The 22,399-nt window shown below is 41.9% G+C and overlaps 1 protein-coding gene across 1 annotated transcript in view; it reads left to right on the top strand.

The window, feature by feature from the left end:
- LOC306972494 (solute carrier family 22 member 23-like) overlaps positions 1–20,974 on the top strand; it is a 41,830-nt gene extending 20,856 nt beyond the window's left edge. Inside the window, exons 4-10 of the mRNA XM_079569140.1 lie at positions 4,658–4,826; positions 8,286–8,413; positions 12,757–12,859; positions 15,213–15,448; positions 17,093–17,125; positions 17,838–17,961; positions 18,879–20,974. Coding sequence (XP_079425266.1) covers positions 4,658–4,826; positions 8,286–8,413; positions 12,757–12,859; positions 15,213–15,448; positions 17,093–17,125; positions 17,838–17,961; positions 18,879–20,286 — 2,201 coding nt within the window. The 3' untranslated portion in view covers positions 20,287–20,974. The remainder of the gene's footprint in view (positions 1–4,657; positions 4,827–8,285; positions 8,414–12,756; positions 12,860–15,212; positions 15,449–17,092; positions 17,126–17,837; positions 17,962–18,878) is intronic.
- Positions 20,975–22,399: the final 1,425 nt, after the last annotated feature.

Here is a 22,399-nt window from a genome sequence, read left to right as displayed (position 1 = left end):
AAAGCACAGACATGTGACAATATGGTGTTGGGTCGTAAGGAGAGGTGGAACGTTTCGTCATACGTGGGTGTGAGAAGAAACCAGTAGCTTGGGTAGTTTGCTACAACCTGAAAGGTGCTTAAGAAGTGGGGTATTGTGAAAGCTTATTAGGCAAGGCACGGCATGTTTATTTTGTACACAAGGCAAAGTTCAGTGGGTCACAAGCCTTTCCCGAAAAATATCTTTTAATATATATGCACAGAAAAAGTATAGAATCACTACTTGAGTCTGTTAAAATGGCTAATATCGGGTTCTTTTTCAGCTTTTTTGGCTTATTTAACAAAAGAATTTGAAGAAAAGACAACATTTTACATTATATTTTAAGTCTACGTCGTATTTGGGTCACGGCTTGTCATCCCAGGGTGACGGTGTGTCCTGACGCCAAACCAGTTGAGAACCACTGCTATAACTGACATGCTTGAAATAGCTGAACAGGTTTGACTTCCTACAACTGACTACTACAACAGCTTTTTTCACTTCTTGCGGCGACAGCAAAGCAAGACAGATATGCCTCAATGCTGTATTCCCAGATTGTGAATGCAAGTTACGTTCCAATGGAGATAGTAGATTATATCAAAAAGTACATTTGGACAAGAATTGCTCTGCTAGACTTCTGGATCACTGGGCAGACTGCCATCTCCATCAGTGCATCCAGCCTTCTGTTATATAAAGCACACATACTGATGTAACAGCCCCACAGGAGTTTACACCCAGTCAGTCACCTGGACCAAAATATGCAGAAAATATGGACAACTCTGAATAACACTTTTTCTACTGCTATCTTAAAGCAGTACTAAGTAACTCTTGCCCCTAGAGGCCATAAGCGCCACTGCAGGTGTCGTAGCACATTCCGTTTTTTTACTCATTAATTTGTGTCCGTGAGAGTAAATACTCCGGTGACAGAAGAGACAAAGGGAGAGAGGGATATTGCACACCCAATTGCACAATGGAGATTTTTTTTTTTTCACTCAAACTTGGCTGTAAATACTGTTTAAATGGTGCTAGCCCACAGTTAGCTTTGTCCGTTAGCCTGTTAACTTCTTCTTCGTGTGTATTGGGGCCTCCGATCCGGTACAGGCAAAGCTGCAAGTGTAGTTTTCTGGCCAGAGACACCAGGGGGAGATGAAAGACCCCCCAATACTCACATCAACACTATTACCCCCAGAGGGACTACGGAAATGATTTATTAAGGTAAACGAGTTACTTAGTACTGCTTTAATTCACAACTTTAACCTTTTCTCCAGTTCGGCTTCACCCAAATCTAAAAGCTTCTCGACTGGAGAGCAACAGTGTGACGCCTAATTTGAAAGCTGAGACCTACAAAAGTGATTGTTACTTCTTTGTCATGTTGTCGCCGTGATTTTGTGACATTTTTGTCATGTTCTTTCTCCTGTTTCAAGAAGCTTTTAGACTTCAGTAAAGCTGAACTGGAGAGAATGTGCTCGGGTAAGGCAGGAGTTAAGAGGTTAACCACTCTGCCTCTGTGCATCCTTACAAGATATTCTTTTCTCTTTTGGGGCACTATTTGCAACAATAGGTCCACATTTCAAATATAGCTAAACAACACCACATGCAAACGAAACAGTTTAACAGAATGCATCCACTGTAAAAGCAGTGAGCTTGAACTTTAATTCTGTACGTGAAAGTTAAGTCTTGGATGCAAAAGGAGGCCCATGACCCATATGTGCGTTGTGCTGATAAACTGTTTTCAACCTTTTTAAAGACAAAACAAACGCCTTGCCCCGTCAGACTCTATGTGGGGTCATGTTAACGGCACTCCGCCCCTCGGCTCCTGAGAGGAGTATGAAAAGGTCTTGTGACTGTAAAAAGGTCGCTGCATTAGCCTGTGGGTTCAGCTAAGTGCTTGTAGCGGTCAACCATGATTTTTTTTTCTTTTCCTTTCTTCTCTTGAACAAAAGGGTTTTATCAGACGCACAGACATTTTCTCCTGGTCAGCGTAACGGACAAATCGTCTTTAGAGATTATAGTACTAATTGGTTATTGGCTTTGATGATGTCATTTATGGCCCACCCTTGACAAATGAGAGTGAAACAAGGTAGATCCAAATTCTTGTTCTACTCGTTTTGACGGTGTGTACCTTTGCACATTTTAGATATGGCCTGAAGCAGTAAAAATGAGCCAAATGCAACCCTTCAAATGTGACTCCCGACGTTTTTGCCTTAATCCTGCCGTCCCGTTTAGTTTACGACGCCGTGCATCCTCTGTTCCAGAGCCATGTGCCGCTGCTGCTACGGCTGTGTGTGCGGTCAGTGCCTGGCGTCAGTTGGAGAGCTAGATTGATGTCAGTGGGACAGAGGCTGCAGCATTGCATTGTGGGGATGCTGATCTAGTGGGTTGGAAAGGATTAGGGTCAGCAAGAATAAAGGAGCTCAGACTTGGCATTGTAATTCTCCAACTACTGAAAGTACACCCCACTTGCTTTACATTGTCAGGATCTGAACCTGAGTTATATAATGGTTCTTTGCAAAGCAGCTACGCAACCATAAAATATTTAATTATGGCACGATAATGTCGGTGAGATAGAGAACTTGATGAAGACCGAGTATGTGCATCTATTATCCGAATACCTGCTAACATCTAATGCTATTATGCAATATGATTGAGCGCAAGCATTTATTTTGTCCATTATAATGAATAAATGATTAGGGATGTTAGACGACAAGTCCCTATATAGTGCTATATAAGGTCAATGGCAATCACGGTATTGATGAAGCAATGATAACTGCCCCATGAAAAAGCAGGAAGCCCTATAGCCATAAAACATGTGACTTCCACTGACTGATACACATAATGCACATGCAGGTAACCGTCTCAGGTCCCAATAGGCTTCACAAACTGAAATTCCTTGATATAAAATGTAAAAAAAGTGCACACAGGTAAACCCTCCCGCACCTCTTTCCGCCCGCACTGCCTGCCCGGCGCACATGACACATTCTCCACAACCGAGGAATTCCAATGCCATGCTGTTTGAGTTCAGTGAAGCGTCGCTACTTCTCTCTCTCTCCCCAATCCCCCTCTCCCTCTCTTGGGGTGAGTTGGTTCATACGCCGCTCTCTCATTGCCTTTGTCATTCCAGCTGTGATGGTGTCTGAGAACAGAGAGCATTATTCATGTCCTCACGAGGGGGCAGCCGCTAATTGAAATTCTGCTCTTTTTCTCCAGTAGAATGAGCCCGAAAGTGCCCACTGTATTGTGCCTGGCCCCTTGTCACCTTAAAAAGCCCTGGTTGGAGACATTCCTTTGCCACTATACGGAACAAAGATGTCTGTGGACTACACACACACACACACACACACACACACACACACACGAAAAAGAAAAAAAAGGGTCTAACGAAGCAAGACATGGGATTTTGTGATTGCTCGTGAAGGGCCAGGACTGTCCGCGTAGTGGCGGTTTGCTTTGCTGCGTGTGTGGCGCGCATGCTAATAGCCAGATGAATGAATCGGTGCCATTCTGGTGGACGAGAATCGAGCACAACGGCGCTCTTTCTAGTTCCCACAGCCTCCCACTGTTTTTCGGCCCATCCCCTGTCTGATAAACTGCCACAGATACATGCTGGCTGACCTCTTGCCTTCAGCCCGCAGAGTGTTTTTGTACTTTTCATCACCTTGCTTTTTTTTTTTTTTTGAGGCTCATCTTTTCAGGCGTTTCAAAATGTGGTCCTCGCTTCTCTGTTTATGAGCCAGGCCCTTTGATTAGGAACTTAATATGGGTTTGCTACACTTTTGGACAACAGCTTTCTTTCATCGAAGGCATCTACACTTGTTTAAAGCAGGTGTTCTCAAATGGCCTCGGGATCCACCTTGAATGTATCATGAGAAAAAAATATGAGGAAAACATATTTGAATTAATAACAGATAAGCACATTAATAAACTTGTTTGTAGTCTGGGCCCTGTTATAAATGGGCCATTTCCACAGCAATGATTAAGCTTGCTGTTCCTGCTGTTGCAATCAATTTGCTCAGACCAAATCCAACGTAATATTTGTTGCTTGTTTGGCTTGACATGGAGTCGGTTGCGGATACAAACTCGAGCATCGTTAGTCATTGGGCTTTATCTAATAGAAATCATAGAAATGCCATTAGCTACCTGAGCCTGTTCCTACAAATACATGCTTATGTTAGCCTACGGTTGAGCAGACCTGTTTCAATTGAGCGTTCTATCCCCATGCAAATGAATGGTGAAGCCAGGCCCTGCATTATGGGCCTATAAGTATAGCAAGGAAGGACATGTCTGTTTTAGCGGCCATTGGATGTGTTGCTGACCCCACAAAAAGCAGAAACTTAACTGAATATGATTTAACATCTTGCTCAGAGGGAATTTGTTTAAGCCAATTCTCATCTAAAGTGAAATCTAAAAAGGTTTGTGCGTATTAATGATTTCCGAACCTCGGCTTTGACCTCACCTAAATGTGGTAGATGGGTTGACAATAGTTGAAAACATCTGGATCATTCATAATTTGCATTGTTTGATGGCTAATGCTAAGGGCTACAGGAAAACCTACATTGACTAACGGTCTGAAAACGGCAATGGAAGCAGCAACAGGAAGCAACTGGTTCATGGCACTGACAAAACTTTGCTTTCTGTCTTGCAGGGATCGAGCTGTGCCTGCCCGGATGGCGTTTCTCCATGACCATGGTGGCTAACTTCGTGGTCCTGGGCGGTCAGCTGCTGCTGCCGGGGGTGGCGTACCTGTGCGGAGACTGGCAGGTCCTGCAGGCGGTCATCATCTGCCCCCTCCTGCTCATGCTCTCCTACATCTGGTGAGAACAAGTTTCGATGGAGTACAAAGCCGATTGTTTTATAATCTCAAAGCAGACATTGCTCAATATCTAACTCTGTGACGGCCTTAAACCGAAACCTCATGACGAATGCTGATATGGCAATCTCTCTGTCAAGGCCACGGCTGCTCTCGTGTCATGTTGGACCGTATTATGCAGATTACACTAAAAATGCAAGACTAATAATATGTTTCAGGGAAGTACAGCTCTTCCTTGTTTTCTTCCACAGACCAAGCGACACGAAGGCACAGCGTGGCCTAATAAACCAGCTGACTGTACGGTTTGGGAAACGTACAGCTGATTGGGCTGGGAAAGCACTGCATGTGTCCTCAGTTTGCTGATTTGAGGAACCCGCTTAAGGCCATGGCGTTGAAAGGATAAGCGCGCAAATAATGACAGCTGTTTGAGTTAGACTGTGAAGAGTAACTAGATACTGTCTGATGAAAATTGACACCGACGGGGCATAGCATTGTGACTGCCAGCAGATAAAGAACATATGACATGAGGCAGCATGTTTGCGTTTTGTCCTCATAGCTGTGTTAGAAGCAGGAAAATGGGCTGGATTTTATAGGGTTTTTAGCAAAAGAGTGCTCTATTGAAGGAGTATAGGTGACCTGGGCATAGCTGAGTTTAGAGATGAGCTACTGTAACCTGACTTAAGGGGGGACAATGCAGGCAATACTCAATTTCTTTGAATTTTTAGATTTTGTGATTTTGTGTTTCTTAGCATACACTTTCACCTGGAAACAGATAAATTGCCTAATTTTTATAATAAGGTGTTTGATCCCTCAATAAACTGTATGTATATGTATGTATATTTTTTCATAATCAACAGGCCTTTCCCATTTACCTGAAATTAAACATGTCACATAGTGTTATGTTATAAGTTTCAGTAAAACTATTTTTATGCAACAGCGCTTTAAAGGGAGTTTAAAAATGTTCCAGCCATGTCCTAATGTGTAGAATGAGCTCAGACCTGTTCACCACAACTGCCTCTAAAATCCTGCACTGTCGCTCAAAAAGGTGTTTATTCGGGTCTGAAGTGCCGTCATGCACGAGCTCAACCTCTTAACTCCCACCTGAACATGTTTTCTCCAAATTCTCCAAATCTAAAAGCTTCTACAAAACAGCAAAAAAAAAAAACGAGAAGAAAATGAGGATGTAAACACAACAAAAAAGTGACAAAAGAGCAACAAAAAGTCAAGCAAAAATCCAGCAAAAAAAGAGAAAAATGCAGCAAAAAAATATGACAAAAATCCAGCAGAAAAAAGACAAAAATTGAGAAAAAAGTGACAAAAATCCCCCCAGAAAGACAAAAATCCAGCAAAAAATTGACAAAAATCCAGCAGAAAAAAGACAAAAATCCAGCAAAAAAAAAAAGACAAAAATCCAGCAAAAAAAGTAATAAAAAAGTGACAAAAACACATAAGGGAAATAAAAAGTGACGACAATGGCAAGGAGGAGAGAATGTATTTGGTTTTGGAGGGTGGTAAGAGGTTAATATAGAAGCTGCAAAAAAAGCAAAAAAAAGCAACAAAAAAAAAGAGAAGAAAATGAGGATGTAAACACAACAAAAAAGCGACAAAAATGACAAAAACTCAACAAAAAAGTGACAAAAGAGCAACAAAAAGTCAAGCAAAAATCCAGCAAAAAAAGAGAAAAATGCAGCAAAAAAATATGACAAAAATCCAGCAGAAAAAAAGACAAAAATTTAGAAAAAAGTGACAAAAATCCCCCCAGAAAGACAAAAATCCAGCAAAAAAATGACAAAAATCCAGCAGAAAAAAGACAAAAATCCAGCAAAAAAATGACAAAAATCCAGCAGAAAAAAGACAAAAATCCAGCAAAAAAATGACAAAAATCCAGCAGAAAAAGGACAAAAATCCAGCAAAAAAATGACAAAAATCCAGCAGAAAAAAGACAAAAATCCAGCAAAAAAATGACAAAAATCCAGCAGAAAAAAGACAAAAATCCAACAAAAAAAGACAAAAATCCAGCAAAAAAAGACAAAAATCTAGCAAAAAATGACACAAAACAGCAGAAAAAAGACAAAAATCCAGCAAAAAAAAAGAAAAATCCTGCAAAAAAGTGACAAAATCCAGCAAAAAAAAAGTCTAAAATCCAGCAGAAAAAACACAAAAATCGAGAAAAAAGTGACAAAAATCCCCCCAAAAAGACAAAAATTAAGCAAAAAAAATGTCAAAAATCCAGCCGAAAAAAGACAAAAATCCAGCTAAAAAAAAGACAAAAATCCAGCAAAAAAAGTGACAAAAACACATAAGGGAAATAAAAAGTGACGACAATGGCAAGGAGGAGAGAATGTATTTGGTTTTGGAGGGTGGTAAGAGGTTAATATAGAAGCCGCAAAAAAAAGAAAAAAAAAGAAAAAAAAAAAACGAGAAGAAAATGAGGATGTAAACACAACAAAAAAGCGACAAAAATGACAAAAACTCAACAAAAAAGTGACAAAAGAGCAACAAAAAGTCAAGCAAAAATCCAGCAAAAAAGAGAAAAATGCAGCAAAAAAATATGACAAAAATCCAGCAGAAAAAAGACAAAAATTGAGAAAAAAGTGACAAAAATCCCCCCAGAAAGACAAAAATCCAGCAAAAAATTGACAAAAATCCAGCAGAAAAAAGACAAAAATCCAGCAAAAAAATGACAAAAATCCAGCAGAAAAAAGACAAAAATCCAGCAAAAAAATGACAAAAATCCAGCAGAAAAAAGACAAAAATCCAACAAAAAAAGACAAAAATCCAGCAAAAAAAGACAAAAATCTAGCAAAAAATGACACAAAACAGCAGAAAAAAGACAAAAATCCAGCAAAAAAAAAAGAAAAATCCAGCAAAAAAGTGACAAAATCCAGCAAAAAAAAAGTCAAAAATCCAGCAGAAAAAAGACAAAAATCGAGAAAAAAGTGACAAAAATCCCCCCAAAAAGACAAAAATCCAGCAAAAAAAATGTCAAAAATCCAGCAGAAAAAAGACAAAAATCCAGCAAAAAAAAAGACAAAAATCCAGCAAAAAAAGTAATAAAAAAGTGACAAAAACACATAAGGGAAATAAAAAGTGACGACAATGGCAAGGAGGAGAGAATGCATTTGGTTTTGGCGGGTGGTAGGAGGTTAATATAGAAGCTGCAGTTACGCATAAGGCCTGAGATGGCAGTAGTGAGTATAAAATCCCCAACTTGAATTGTGAGAACTTCCATTATAGAAATGAAACTATTGCGCCTTTAAAAAAACAAAGGTGCGTTTGCGCGTGTGTAATCAGTAATTGCTTCATGTGATGGGAAAGAACAGGATTGACCAGGTCTGCGGAGCAATAAAGCGTTTATGTACATATTTGTTTTAGCTCATGAGATCAAGTGTGTCAACAATAGGCAACGGTGTAAAAAACAATAGATACCCTGATATACCAACCTGTGCCCTGCCCTTTCCAGGATCTTCCCTGAGTCACTGCGCTGGCTGCTGGCCACTCAGCAATATGGCCGCTCCAAATGGATCATGGGACACATCACCAAGAAGAACCGGGCCAACATGGAGCTCGACCCCGACAACATCCTCACAGGTGCACATACATTTTTATCCGATGCATGTAAATTTTGGACGCCTTGGACTGTTTTATGTTTAACAAGTTAAAGCCACACCGTGTGACATTTCACCCAATTACTAGAAGAAAAAACAAGCATTTATTGTTGAAAAATACCTTAAAAAAACGACCAAACAAACATGTGTTGTTTGCTGGGAGCGTCTCACTTCTCCTAAGACATGTAGCTTTACTGGGTGCGGGAACATCTCCAGCTCGTCTCCATGGAGATGTTGACTAAAGGCAGCCAAATATGAGATCTAAAGTTTGGTCCTCATCCATATCCATTCTTTGATTACCCAATGCAAAAATAGCATTATCTGTGTCGCGCTGCTCTTTAGGATCATGTTTTCTATCGCTGGCCACAGGATAGTCCAAAATGTTTCACAGTGTGCCTTTAAAAAAATGCATTTCTACAGAAAACTGGTGCAATCAACATTTTCTGTGTATTCAAAATGCTGTTGTTGAAAACGGGAGCACAGATTTGCATAGGGATATGAAATAATAAAAAGGATGTCTAGACCAGTGATTCACCACACAGTGTGGGAAGGTGTCTTCAAGAGGTATTCTGGGTCACCTGCAATTTTGGACATTTTAAGCAGTTAAATGTTTGCTTTGTGCTTTAGCTATACATTTAACTTATGTCATGCCGCCTTGTGAATACCTGATCCCGTCAGATCTCAGATGATAGGTCAGTTGGTTTCTGTCAGTCTAACCCCATTGGAGACAGTGCCCCCACCGAAGTAAATGATAAACTCCCTTCCCTTGTGCGATTGGGTGACTTCACTATCATGTGAAAAGCGCAATACCAATGACATTCCGTTCCACTTTATCTAGTTTCTCCTATTGTATGTCAATTTTAGTTCCGGTTTAGCTCTAATTTGATCTTTACCGAGGCGTGTTGGTACTCGGAAAGGCCACCCCATTCCTGACATCAGCAGGTGCACTTTAAGCTTTTTGAGAACGAGACCGAAAATATTACATTACTCAAGCAAGCATGAATAAAACAAAACAAAACGCACACTCTCCACAAAAATTGGTGGGGGAAAAAAAAGGCATTTTGCCATAATACAAAGCCTTTAAAGCGTCCCCAGCTGCATCATTCCTAAATAAGGGTTCTCTCACAGCCATATCCTGTCTGGTTTCTATAGTAACAGACCACTCCAGACATCGAAGTGGGTGCGGAGCATCGCATTACAACACTTTAGGAGTCTAATTAATGATGTTATAGCCCCTGTGAGGTACGGTGACGCGCCCGCAGCAGATGGACACCGGTCTCAGGCTAATGGAGGGTTGGATCGCACCTGTCACTGCCGAGGAGGAAACTCAAAACGGGAACAAAGGGAACAATCTCGTAAAGGAAAGGATGGGTCGGCGACGGCGATGGCTTTCCGTTTAGAAGTGTTTGAGTCAGTGATTTTTAAACTTGTGTCCAGTGTTTTTGCATTGAGAGTGAGCTATTCACACAGCTGTCCATGAATGTCCCCTTTGGTAACATCCTCACAGCTCTGCGTCAGCTAAAGCTCAATCTAAGCTTCCCTTTTAGCTGAGGCACCAAACGACCATTTGGCTGTCTTGCTTTTGGAGGTAGTTTTTCCTCTATTTGCAAGAATGTTTCAGATTTACACTATAGTGCTCTTTATAAATCAGTTTTTCTTGGGCTTGATACTTTTTTCTTGCTTGTTGGACACTTGTGTTGACACGGCGTGAAACGGGAGAGCAAAGTTTATTGCCCGAGGGCATCACAACAGAAGGCAGCGGCGTCATCCTTTGTAATACCGGGGCACGCTACAAAACGCTGCTTTGTATTTTAAGATCCTTTCGCCCACTCCACTTGTTTACGCACACACTTTTTTTGGGTCTTGTTTTGAAATAACCAAATGAACTTTGCCATTTTGGAGAACTACCAAAAACCCACTCCTTGTAAAATGGACTTCTTCCACGATTCGCTGATGCTGCTCTGAGAAAAACGTACATTCATACCCTTTCATCCTCTTATACTTGGTCATTATAGCTTTTGGGAGTTTGCCATTTTATTCCTCATAATTATTCATGCCAGTGTTGAGACTTATACCTGTGATATGACCATGAGTCAATACTTTCGTCGGCCGTTATGGAAAACACGCAACAGTCTGGGGCAGCCTATTTTGTAACCAAGCCCAAAGGATGACTGGGAAAGAGAAGCGATACAATCCGGAGATAACCTCGAGGCGCTGCGGTGGAATGCTGTCACATGCTTGAGTCAACATGAACGTGCAGCACCGAGAGAGGCAGAGGTAGGTAGGTGTGTTTCCGTGGCGACGCATCAACATCCCGCGTGCTTTTTGATATGTGGCTGTTTACAAGCGCGAACAAAGGTGTACCCGTGCGCACAGAGCGTTTCAGGTTTGTTTTTTTTTGTTTCCCCACCGAACACTGTCACACCTGCTGAGCAAATCATCAGGGGATTAGTCACATGAGGAAGAGGTTTCTTTGTTTTGTGAGGTTTTGTTACAGGGGTTTCGGCTGTTTGAGTATATGAGCGCTGTATTTCCCAGCAACCCAGAGCCATTTTTTTTTCTTGGGTTTGAAAGGTTGTAATTTCCTATAACTCTAAAGAGCTTCTTTTTTTTTTCATTTTGAAACTAGAACACGCCCTGCATCCTTACATTATTGTAAGGCTTGTGAAATATCTCGGCTGGCAAACTGATCTCTGGCCGCTGTACTCTATCAAATGATCAGTGAGTTTCAAAGAAGTTTCATTTTGCAGATCGGTACATTTTAATCCAAGATATTCCTAATCTCTCAATAAGATCTCAAGAGATCTCTCCTAAAATCTCAAGAATGCGTGCCATTGTTGTATTGAAACACATTGAGTCATGCTGTATTACACTGAGTTTTGGTCCATCTTTCGGTTTTATTTGTATGAGAATCAGCAAAGCCTTGATTGGCATGACACATTTCCATGTTCCCTTAAACCAGGGGTTCCCAAACGTTTTTGTCTGGGACCCAAAAAATGGACATCTACACAATCGGGACGCCCATTACAAAACGTTAAAATTCCCTCTTGTGCTACTTTAGGGCTGAAAACAACATGTTAAAATCAAGTTGTATATAAACTGTTTATTTTGGATCTTTGAAAGGGTTTCACAAATTGTGTGCCGTTTTATACAAAAAATATACCAAAAACAGTAGCTTGAAATCCTCTGTGGACCCCCACCCAAGGATTGAACTAACTGTTATAATCACTATGTGCCCAAACAATGAGATCAGCTGACTTCCTGTACATGAACATCCTGATTGACTTCTTCCCTGATGGCACGGGCATATTCCAAGATGACAATGTCAGGATTCATTGGGCTCACACTGTGAAAGAGTGCTTCAGGGGGCATGGGGTTGAATTTTCACACATGGATTGACCACCACTGAGTCCAGATCTTTACCCCATTAAAACTCTGTGCTGGAGGCATAGTGGTCACTAGGGCTGGGACGGAACACTTTTGTCTCAATTACAATACTCAGGGACCGAGCCGATACTAATCATGATAAGTTGTATGTGTCATTTGGTTTATAGACCAAATGACATTTGACATTTATTCAAAGTGTTAAGATTGACAAGTGAAAAGTGCATGAACAGAAAATGTAGTGCTGTATAACTTTGACTGGAAAACAAAGGAGTGCACTATTAAAATACCCCCAAACACTAGTATTGCAAGTAGTGTGATAATTAATGAGTATTGATTGTATTGATATTGAAAGTATTGATACTTGGTACTGCAGCAAAACATATTGCAATCTGATATTTTGTGGAAAAAATGGAAAGGGGATTCACAGACTGAAAGTTTCATAGTCTGATGAAGTGCTAAGACCCCGAAACGTCACTTCTGCCGGTGTGAGCTATAAAAATTGGGCATGTACACTGTTGTGCGGATCTCCTTTCCATTTTTTCCACTGTATTATCTTGGATCCAGCACACTGGTTGAGAACTGCAGATTTGCGTGTCTTTCCTCCAAGATCCGATGTTTTGTCCCAGCTCTAGTGGTCACATAACATTTTTTTTTTTTTTGTGGCCAGGCAGCGTAATTGAATCCAATACCTTTGAAGGTGCTCAATTGATCACCCTCAAATCAAAATCCCAATGGTTCAATGGTCATTCAGCATCACTTGTCTCTACAGGTTCTTAATAATGATCCGCGACATGCTTAAAATGTGCTTTCTGAACCAAATCTAGATTGTTATAAACCATAGTATGCTATTTTAGTTTCACACACTTGAAGATAAAGGTCAAGTCCTACTCCGATATTTTTCTAATGTGCCTATTCTATTCTATTTGACTATTTTTGCAGAGCTCCAGCGCGCCCTGCAGAAGAAGCCCAAAAAGACGTGCATCGTCAAAATGGTGGGGACGCGTAACCTGTGGAAGAACATTGTAGTCCTCTGTGTCAACTCGTAAGTGTTCTCTCTCTTCCCCCCCGCACCCTTTTTGGTCCTGCACTTTACTGTATTTGCCTGAGTGCGCTGTGAGGCAGTGCCAGTCAGACGCCATTTTGTGTTAACCTGAAGACTCTTACAGCATTGATAAGCTCCACTCACCACTTCTCATTCCCCTCCCTGCTCGTGCTGCGCTGTGTTTTTTTTTTACATCTCCGCTGGGATCGGTCCATTTCTGTCTGTCTCGATGCGTGCTTGGCTGTAGCTCCCACTGTCCGTGAGACTCTGTACAGCATCAATTTTGCATGAGGTCTGTCCTTATGAAACATTAGACCTCCAGAAGACGGGCTCAGTGGGTGCGTGTGCCAGATTTGTGGGTGGATTTGAGAAGGTTTTCATGCTAAATGTCAGGTGCAACACTGATTTGGCGTAATATGACCACTGATAGGTGAAGTGATGAAAAAAAGATTAAGCGGGGAAAGGCTGCTCTGTTAAACGCAACCAAATCGTAATCTCAATTTGATCTGTTATTTGCTTTAGCTTTGTTGTTTAAACTTTGTAGCCTGAGCCTGTTCCTACAAATGTGTGCATCTGTTAGCCAACGGCTCCGAGACCAGTTTGAATTGAGCCTTCTATCCCCATGCAAATGAATGGCGTCAGAGATTAACATAAGCTCTACCATACTTCACCATACCATATGGCGAGGCATGGTATCATTTCTGTGGATTCTACATCATTAATAACATCTTATAATATTATCATGTTTAGTGGCTATTGGATGTGTTTCCAACCCCCACAAAAAGTAGAAAACTGAATAGCATTTAGCTCTGAGGCCACTTGTAAGCGCCGATCCTTCTCTAACGTGAAATCTCAAAGGATCTGTACATGGAATAAAGATTTCTAACAAAGCATTGATATCACCTACATGTGGTCATTGGGTTGACAACAGCTGAAAACATTCGGATAGTTCACAATTTGCGATGTTTGATGGCTAAAGGAGAAAAGGCTAGCAAACGCTGAAAGGTTTCCTGGACTAGCCGACTTGCTAAGTATGTCCGCGCATGATTGGACTAAACGCTGCTTCTCCTTTTTATTTCCATGATAACGATTACACCAGTACTAAGTTTAAGTTTAAGTTTAAGTTTAATGGTTTTGTATAGCCCAATATCACAACAGAAGTCGCCTCACAGGGCTGCACCAAACATTAAGGCAATAAAACAGAGCAATAAATATGACAATTAAAAGTTCAGGTGAATCCAGGCAAATATAAAAGTTACTTGTTGACCTTAATAAATCCTTTTCGTAGTCCCTCTGGGGGTAATACAAGTGTTTCATCTGCCCCTGGTGTCTCTGGCCAGAAAACCACAATTGCAGCTTTCCTGCACCGGATCGGAGTCACCAATACACACTAATGGAATCACGAGGAAGAAGCTAACAGGCTAACGGGCAAAGCTAGCTGCGGGCTAGCACCGTTTTTAACAGTATTTACAGCCAAATTTGAGTGAAAAATTAGCTCCATTTTATAATTCGATGTACAATATCCCTCTCTCCCTTTGTCTTTTCGGTCAGCGTAGTATTTACTCTCACGGACAATTAATGAGTAAAATAACGTAACATTCTATGACACCTGCAGTAGCGCTTATGGCCTCTAGGAGTATAAGTTACTTAGTACTGCTTTAAGCAAACTTCTGATGGCTTGTCAAACTATTGACACAATCAAAAAATATATATTTTTGTCCACCAAACTGCTAGCTGAAAATTTCTGTTGTGTGTGTTGATGTGTGAGAGGCAATAAAAAAAAGCATCAGATACAGAGTTCAAGCACTTGATGGGTGTTCCGGGTCTGCAGTGGTCAAAATCTGTCAAAACAAGCAGGAAAGAAAGACAGGTGAACTGACAAGTGATGAGAAAATTGCAGAAGAAAATAAATGCTAGTTCTGAGATAAAGGTCAGGATATATACTGCACAAAGTGTGCAGCACATGGTGTCCTGCATATTTAGCAGGTGGTCAAAGCACATTTATGAACATTTGTAATAATTGTAATAACGTTTTTTCATTTATACGATACTTGTACAAGAGATCACAAGTTGGCATAGTCTTAACGTTAGTTATGAGACGAAAGTAACGAGCAAAGACTTGGATGACTGGTGAAAAATCTTCAACTTATAAACGGAAGTAAATTATGAAATGAATGACTCAACTGAACTTTGAACAATTTTAAGTGGCTATGTGTAAAAAATGTGTAAATCTCGGTCAGATGGATCACATCAGTAATTTGCAATACATCTTGGTTTTGTATAATAACAACCCTATTTACTTAAGCCCATGTTAATTACAAAATCATTGATCTAATCTTTTTCTATATTGCAGACTAACGGGGTACGGGATTCACCACTGCTTCGCCCGCAGCATGATGGACCCAGAGGCCTTGGAGACGACAATGTTCCATGACTTCTATGCAGACTATTACACGATGGCGGGCATCGCTGTGGCCTCCTGCATGGCGCTGTGCCCTGCTGTCGGCCTAATGGGCAGGAGAGGAGGTCTTCTCATGTTTATGATCATAACCGCTTTGGCGTCTCTGCTGCAGCTCGGCCTGCTCAACTGTGAGTACACTATCTCTGCGCTGTTGGCCTCCGTTTGTGGTTATTCGTCTCAATAAAAGCGAACCGGCCATTGCGTAATAGGTTTGAGCTTTTGTTGTGATAGATTACGTTACCAGACTAGAATGGGGCACTTAGCTGCTATAACGTGAGTGAGTGGGGTTTGTTTACAGCCTTTTAACTCTAGCATTAACTAAATGTCATCAGTTTGTTTGGGAACTTGTTGATAGAAACAGTGAGATAGATGGAAAAATCGATATTACCCTGCGCTGTGTAATATTCCTTATACAGCATTGTTGGGGCACCCAGGAGTGCCTGCAGTTGTCAGTGGTGTAGTTCAAAAGTGTGTAGAATAGGTTTTGTAATTTTATTAAACTTTTTACAGTCATATTTGAAACGCATACACCATAAAAAGGTGTTACTACGCTTGATAGATTGCTGTTTTCCCCAAACATGATCCTATAACATAACTGAATAAAGAACATTAATAATGATAATAAAAACAAGATGTGTCATCTCAAGGGGTTTTCCAACAATAAATTGAAATTGAAAATCCTCATAGAGACGACATAAGCAGAAGGTGTTTCTTGAATGTAACAAGCCTTCTGATTGGCTGGTGACTGAGCCAGTAACGTCTAGAGATGGAGTGTTTAGAATAGACTGAAAGAAAAACCTCAGGCCAAACAATGATCCGGGAAATTACGTTAGGAGGCTGATGAACGGCTTCTTCCTTACAAGGGCTATATATAGGCCACTTCTTGGGATTAAATAAGACGTTTGCCCTTAATCTTCTTGATCAGTCTTTCTTGATCTACATGTGAGTCATGCTAGCTGTTGGTCAAAACTAAATGTACAAAAGTACGACATACTTGACATTGCCATGGTCCAGATCTTGTGCCTGGTGCAAGGACAGCGCAAACTCTAAATGCTATGGTTATTTTTGCTGCTCTCACAGGTCAAATTAAAACCTTATTAACCCCATCATGAGCTAAACAATGTTTGTGTCCCGAGAAAAAAAGTTGTAGCCAAGAGCTAGTCCTGCTGTGGTTCGGGTCAGCACTCGCTCGGCCGTAATTGTGTTAACGCAACCAAAACAAAAACACATGTTCACCCCCACTCCCCCACAACCCCTCACCCCTTTACATAACATCACCATTGATCATGGTACTTCCCACGTGAATGTGCTAAGTCTAGGAGCTGCAAGATCTCAAAGTGTGCTCCTACTAAGCCCTAAATGTTTTTAAACAACTGGTTGAAATTTTGCATTCAGATTTCCCTGTGGAGTCCCTCTGCCTGGAAAACCCTCTGTCAATGAACAGCTCTGTGAGAAGATACCACTTTGGGCTAATGGACAGGTCGGACATGCTCACAAACTGCTGTTTCAGTCAATGTGTGCCGGAGTTGGGCAGAAAAACTGCACAGTACACAATTCCGCCGACTCAATGACAAACGGATGCCACTTAAATTTTAACCCGGTCATCCCTAAGCTCTGCGTGTTTGTGGCCTAGTTTTGTCAAGCTTCTCTTAGTCATGGAAAAACAGACATTTGCATTTATGCTGAGCGTGGGGGACTGGGGTTATTGTGGAAATAGAGAAGCGACTGCTAGTGTTGTGTGTATACCTAATGCTGCTCTTGTCTCTCCACAGTGGTCGGGAAGTACAGCGGCCAACTGAATATAGGTATGAACAACGCCATTAATCAAGATATCGAACAATACTTGCATGTAGCTACTTTATATTTACACACAGTCTGCACAAGGTTCCTTTGTGGGCAAGATTTGACTTGGCTCGCAGTATTTCTTTAGTCCGCACAGGCCTAGATGTAATTACGGCTAGCTTTTACTTATTTATCTCCTTTGTGTTAAACGGGGCGAGTCTCTTTGAGATTGAGCTGAGAATTTCACAACTGGCCTCCTTCCAGTATTTATCTGACGCTTTATTCTCCTCTCACTAATCCCACTGTGAGGGGAGCTGCTTCTTTAGTGATCACTTTGAACAAGTTTGAAGATATCAGTGATTGGGTGAAACTAATGGCATGATTAGAGTAGGTAAATTTCGGTTCATTTGGATATAGTGGATGTTTATACCCAATGATTTAAACCTGGCGTCACGAACGATTGTGAATGACTCCCCCGATCATGACAAGGTGAGGTAATATATAGGCTACTGCATTTGGTTACAATGTTGACAGGATTGGCATGCTAGCATTCAATCAGAACATGCTACGTACAAGTGGAAAAGATAGGAGAAAAGTAGATTAATAACAGTAACAATAGCATACAAAATATTAGATGAGAGTGTGAAGTATAGTGCTTGCGGTTACACATACTTTGCTTTTCAGTATTAGCTCAGTGTAAAATTAAATGTCCCACGTGTGTTGCTGTGTCTGCAGACACCTCCGGCACGCTGAACAAGAACTTCTCCGTCGCCTTCTCCATCATTGGCATGTTCTCCTCCCACGCCGTCAGCAACCTGAGCATCTTCTTCTGCGCCGAGATTACCCCGACTGTCATCAGGTACCCACTCTTAGGAAGAGGGGAGCGGAGGGCCATGGGATAAAAGCATCATACTGTAGAAGTCAAGTGGATGCACACGGGCCCTCCGTTCACAATGGCACCCTTGACTAATATGAGCAAAGACGGTGGCTAAAAATAGGTCTTTATTATGCTGTGAGTCATCAATAATGGCGCTCAATAATAATTTAACACATTTTTGTGAGAGCATTTTTGATTTTCTTGGAGTTGTCATTATCATTTTATATGTGTTGGGACTTAGAAATAAAAGTGCATATTGAATCAAATGAAGAAGATCTTTATTTTTGCCCATGCTTACAGAACCATCAAATAACTTCTTGACCTGTGCGCATAGAAAACAGATGCATACTTGATGTCATCCGGTTGTGTGAATACAATGATGCAATTATTTGGCAAAGTGGATACAGCATAGTTTCTGCATAGTTCAGCAGCTCCACCTCTTGTTAAACCAATGGAAGTACTCACAGATGTTTCAACAAGTAGCTACAATTCTGCCATCCACCCTACATCATGTATGGATTTGCTTCCCCCTCCAGAGAATGCATGAAAGCCCTGTCGAGGTTCATTTTTTGTAGTTGTATGAGAAGTTCTTGCGTAGATGCTGCCATCTGGTGGCGAAAGCATCTCATCACAGTAGACACAAGGCTGCATAAAAAGGGATTGCCTTTGGTGGAACTGCAGTGCTCCCTGGTGCTGTGTGATGAAATGACAGGGTTTTGTTACAAGAACCCTGAGAGATTCTCCTAATGGTTTCAAGATGTGGTGCAGAATCACCGTGTAATTGAGTGCATATTCCCTCTAATTAAACTCAATGGTTATAAAAGAAACAGATGATTTACTAGTGGATATAATATTTGTTTATTGCCCCAGCTGACAGTGATTTGTTGTTTTCCCTCTAGGGGTGGCGGTCTCGGTTTGGTCCTTGCTAGCGCCGGCTTCGGCATGCTCACCGCCCCCATCATGGAGCTCCACAACCAAAAGGGCTATTTCCTCCATCACATCATCTTCGCCTGCTGCACGCTCATCTGCATCATCTGCATCCTCCTGCTGCCCGAGACGCGCTACCAGCCCCTCCCGGAGACCCTGGCAGATGGGGAGTGCTACACCAGGCAACCCCTCCTGGCTCCGCGCAAACCTGGCGAGCAGCGCCTCCTGCTGGGCCAGTCCGAGAGCAGCAGGGACTACACCAGAGTTGGAGTTGGGGACACGCCTCTGCACGAGGCTGCTGCCACTGCAGTCTCCACCATGGACTCCACCGCGTCGTCAGCCGTGGACCTGACCGGAGAAGTGCCTGTTTTCATGGAGGTGCACCCAGTGAAACTTGAGCATAAAAAAGACCCCAATGGCCATTCGCTTTCCTCCTTACCCACGGCTATCGCCGTGGGCAAAGACGCAGTTATACACGCCAGCAAGGAGCACTTATTGTCTTCCACTCCTCTGCACAAGGCCTCTCGCGTTACAGACCCACTTTTAGACGGTGCAGAGGAGCCCCCCGCTATAGTCTTGCATCCCCTCGAGACGCAAGCAAACTCTGATCTTCCGGAGGAGAACGAAACAAGTTTTTTCCCCGGCAGCGAGCCTGAAACGCAGCCTTCGTCCTCGCAAGATTCCTCCTCATCCCCAGTGCCTCCGTTCTCCGTGATCCACACTACACCCACTATAGAACCCCCACCTGCTTCCACCCTCGAGTCCCCGGAACAAGCGCACAACGGCGATATTGCACTGAAATCTGAAGCTGCACTGACAGACGAGACTGCGCCCGCACCTTTAGAGACCTCTCCTGCTCCTACTATGCACGACGGCACTCCCACAACAGACTCTGATGATATAGAGGCCACTAACGCAGACATTCCAGACATCCATTTAGAAATAGTAGATCAATCTCCACCCGGGGAGGCCCCTTTAGAAGACTCCCAAGAGGTGGACCCCGCCTCCTCTTGCATTAATGATGTAATTTCCCCCAAAGTTCTCCCAAGCGCCTCTCCACCTCCTCCCCCCTCTGACCAAACAGACTCCTCCACTCCCCCGCTCATACATCCTGGCCCCATCCTCCTCCTCCCCGTTACGGACATCGTGAACTCCCCCCCCCCTCTAGAAACGACTGTGGCCCAAAACGGCACAGACTTTGTCGAGGCCGATCCCCCCTCAGAGCCGCTCCCTCCGCCCCCCGCGGATCCCTCGCAAGACAACGCGTCTTATTTCGAAGTGGACCGCACCGTCTCCTCCCCCATAGACTCCGGCGTGCTCTCGATACGAGACGGCGCCAGCACAGAAAGCAACATTGTGCCCGAGGTGTCGCCGTCCTGATCTAAAGAGTCGGCCTCGCAAAGAAGCTTTACTGTCTCTGGACTTTGGAAGTGTAAAACCATGCCATACAAAATAACAAAACAAGAAAGTAATTACACAAAGGGGATACTAAAACTGTCAGGCACTTAATATATAGACTGTTTCCAAGTGATGTAGAGGAGCTCTAGAAATCTGCTGTATGTTCTTAACGTGCCCATTCCTGCAGCCAATGAATGACCGTGCAAGTGAGATGTTATTGAAAATTGTGACATAAACAAAAGGCCAGTGTTGGGTGGGTGTTGTACTGTTTCTTGTCACGGGTCAATATGCACCAAATTTGGACAAGTTATCAATTTTCTTAATGTTACTCGATGTCGACGTTACCTGCCATAACAATTATAAAAGCCAACACTCTGTGTGAGTAAAAGGAGGTAGCTGATTATTGCAGTAAGTCAATGAGAAAGACTTACAGAGAGCATAATCCTTACCAACACTGGTCATTTTTTTTTAAAGAATTTTTACATTCGATTTTTTTCTTTGTTTGTGTCAGACCAAAAGGAAGAATTGTTTAATTTTTTGGCCATAAAAGTGAGAGTGCCAGAGGCTGGTCGGAGATGACGTGACTACTTTATTTTTTATCATTATTATTCTTTTTTAAAGTCACCGGAATTCACCAGCCTTTAAATCCTACGTCGACGGACGGTAACAACCTATAGCCACAATCAATGCGTGTGTGACTGGACTGGGGTGATCACATGCAAAATGGGATTCAAATCAGCGGTACACTTGTTTTTTTGTTTTGTTTTTTGTACATTGCCTTATCTTAATCCTGAATGTTTGCGTATTTCTAACAGTAAAAAAGAAAAAGGAAAAAAAAAAAAAAGGTAAACAATCAAATGGATTTACTTCACGCAATGCCAAAAAAAGAGAATACGCTGACCAAAATTGTAAATGTAGAGATAGTGCCAAAAGTTCAGTTTTAATACGGTATAAGGAACTAGATTCAGTATTTGCGCTTTTTTTGTTTTTTTGTTTTAGATTGTTTCGCCCCTCGTCATTAATAGCTACTATCAACGACTACTATTTTGTAAAAACCGAAAGATCGTTGAAAGAGGTTTGGTTAATGAAACTGATGTAATCGGTATCCATAATAATTGCGTTGAAGCGTGACTTTTTTTTAATTCATTTTTTATTTTTTTTTATTGATTTCAGTATTTCAAAACTAACCCACGACGGTGCCCTTAACATTTGTATTGGACTTTTTCAGTATTTGTGGCATTTTTATCGGGTGCCGCCATTTTGTTGGGGGGTGAAAAAAAAAATGGTGACGCAAAATGAAGTGACAGCTACTTTAAGTGACTGTAAATCACGTAAAAGTGGTGATTCGGATTTCTTTATGAAGGGCCAACGATGATACGACGTACGTGCAACTTTATGGTGCGATTTCGTGCAGGTTTTTTAGCCTATGTATAGTTATTGAAAAGCTACTGTTTACACCACCTCTCGCGATGATTCTGATAGTATACAATGATAACAACACTGTACTGTACATTCATAGAACCAATAACGGATTGTCTTGTCGTTTCACCTTCTCATAGTATGTTGCAGGGATTTTTTTCTTTTTTTTTTTCTTTTTACTAATACGCTGTTCCTTTTGTGGTACTCGGCAGGTGCTTTACCTAAGTAACTGTTTTAGTTTTTTTTTTAGCCAGTCAGCTATGCACTGACATGCTACAAGCTTATTTTTTAATCAACAAACTTCCATATCCAGCTACAAGTTTTTTATCGTCACACACATTCATCAGGCGATCGCGATATGACCATCGACGGATGACGTCACCAATAAAAGCTGAGACACGCGCGGGCATTGGGCGCGCGTATCTGCCGCCACATACATGTGCGGTTCGGTCCGCATCTTGACTGAGTACACGTGGTCATATTCTTTAGCCTGATCTGTGAATAGCTAAGCTGCTACGCCTCAAAGCACAATGCCCTGTGATGATGTGATGTCAGATCTGGATTTTGTCTGGACAGCAAAAAAAAAAAAAAAAAAAAGGAACCGGTGTACAATCGAAACAGACGGCTTGTCGAGTTGCACTACTTGTCGTTCCTGCGCATGCGCAGAACTATCGAG

The sequence above is a fragment of the Gobius niger genome, assembly GCF_951799975.1.
Source record: "Gobius niger genome assembly, chromosome: 13".
In the NCBI taxonomy this organism is placed as follows: domain Eukaryota; kingdom Metazoa; phylum Chordata; class Actinopteri; order Gobiiformes; family Gobiidae; genus Gobius; species Gobius niger.
The sequence above is the reverse complement of the archived record's forward strand: the minus strand, read 5'-3'. Positions and strand labels throughout refer to the sequence as shown.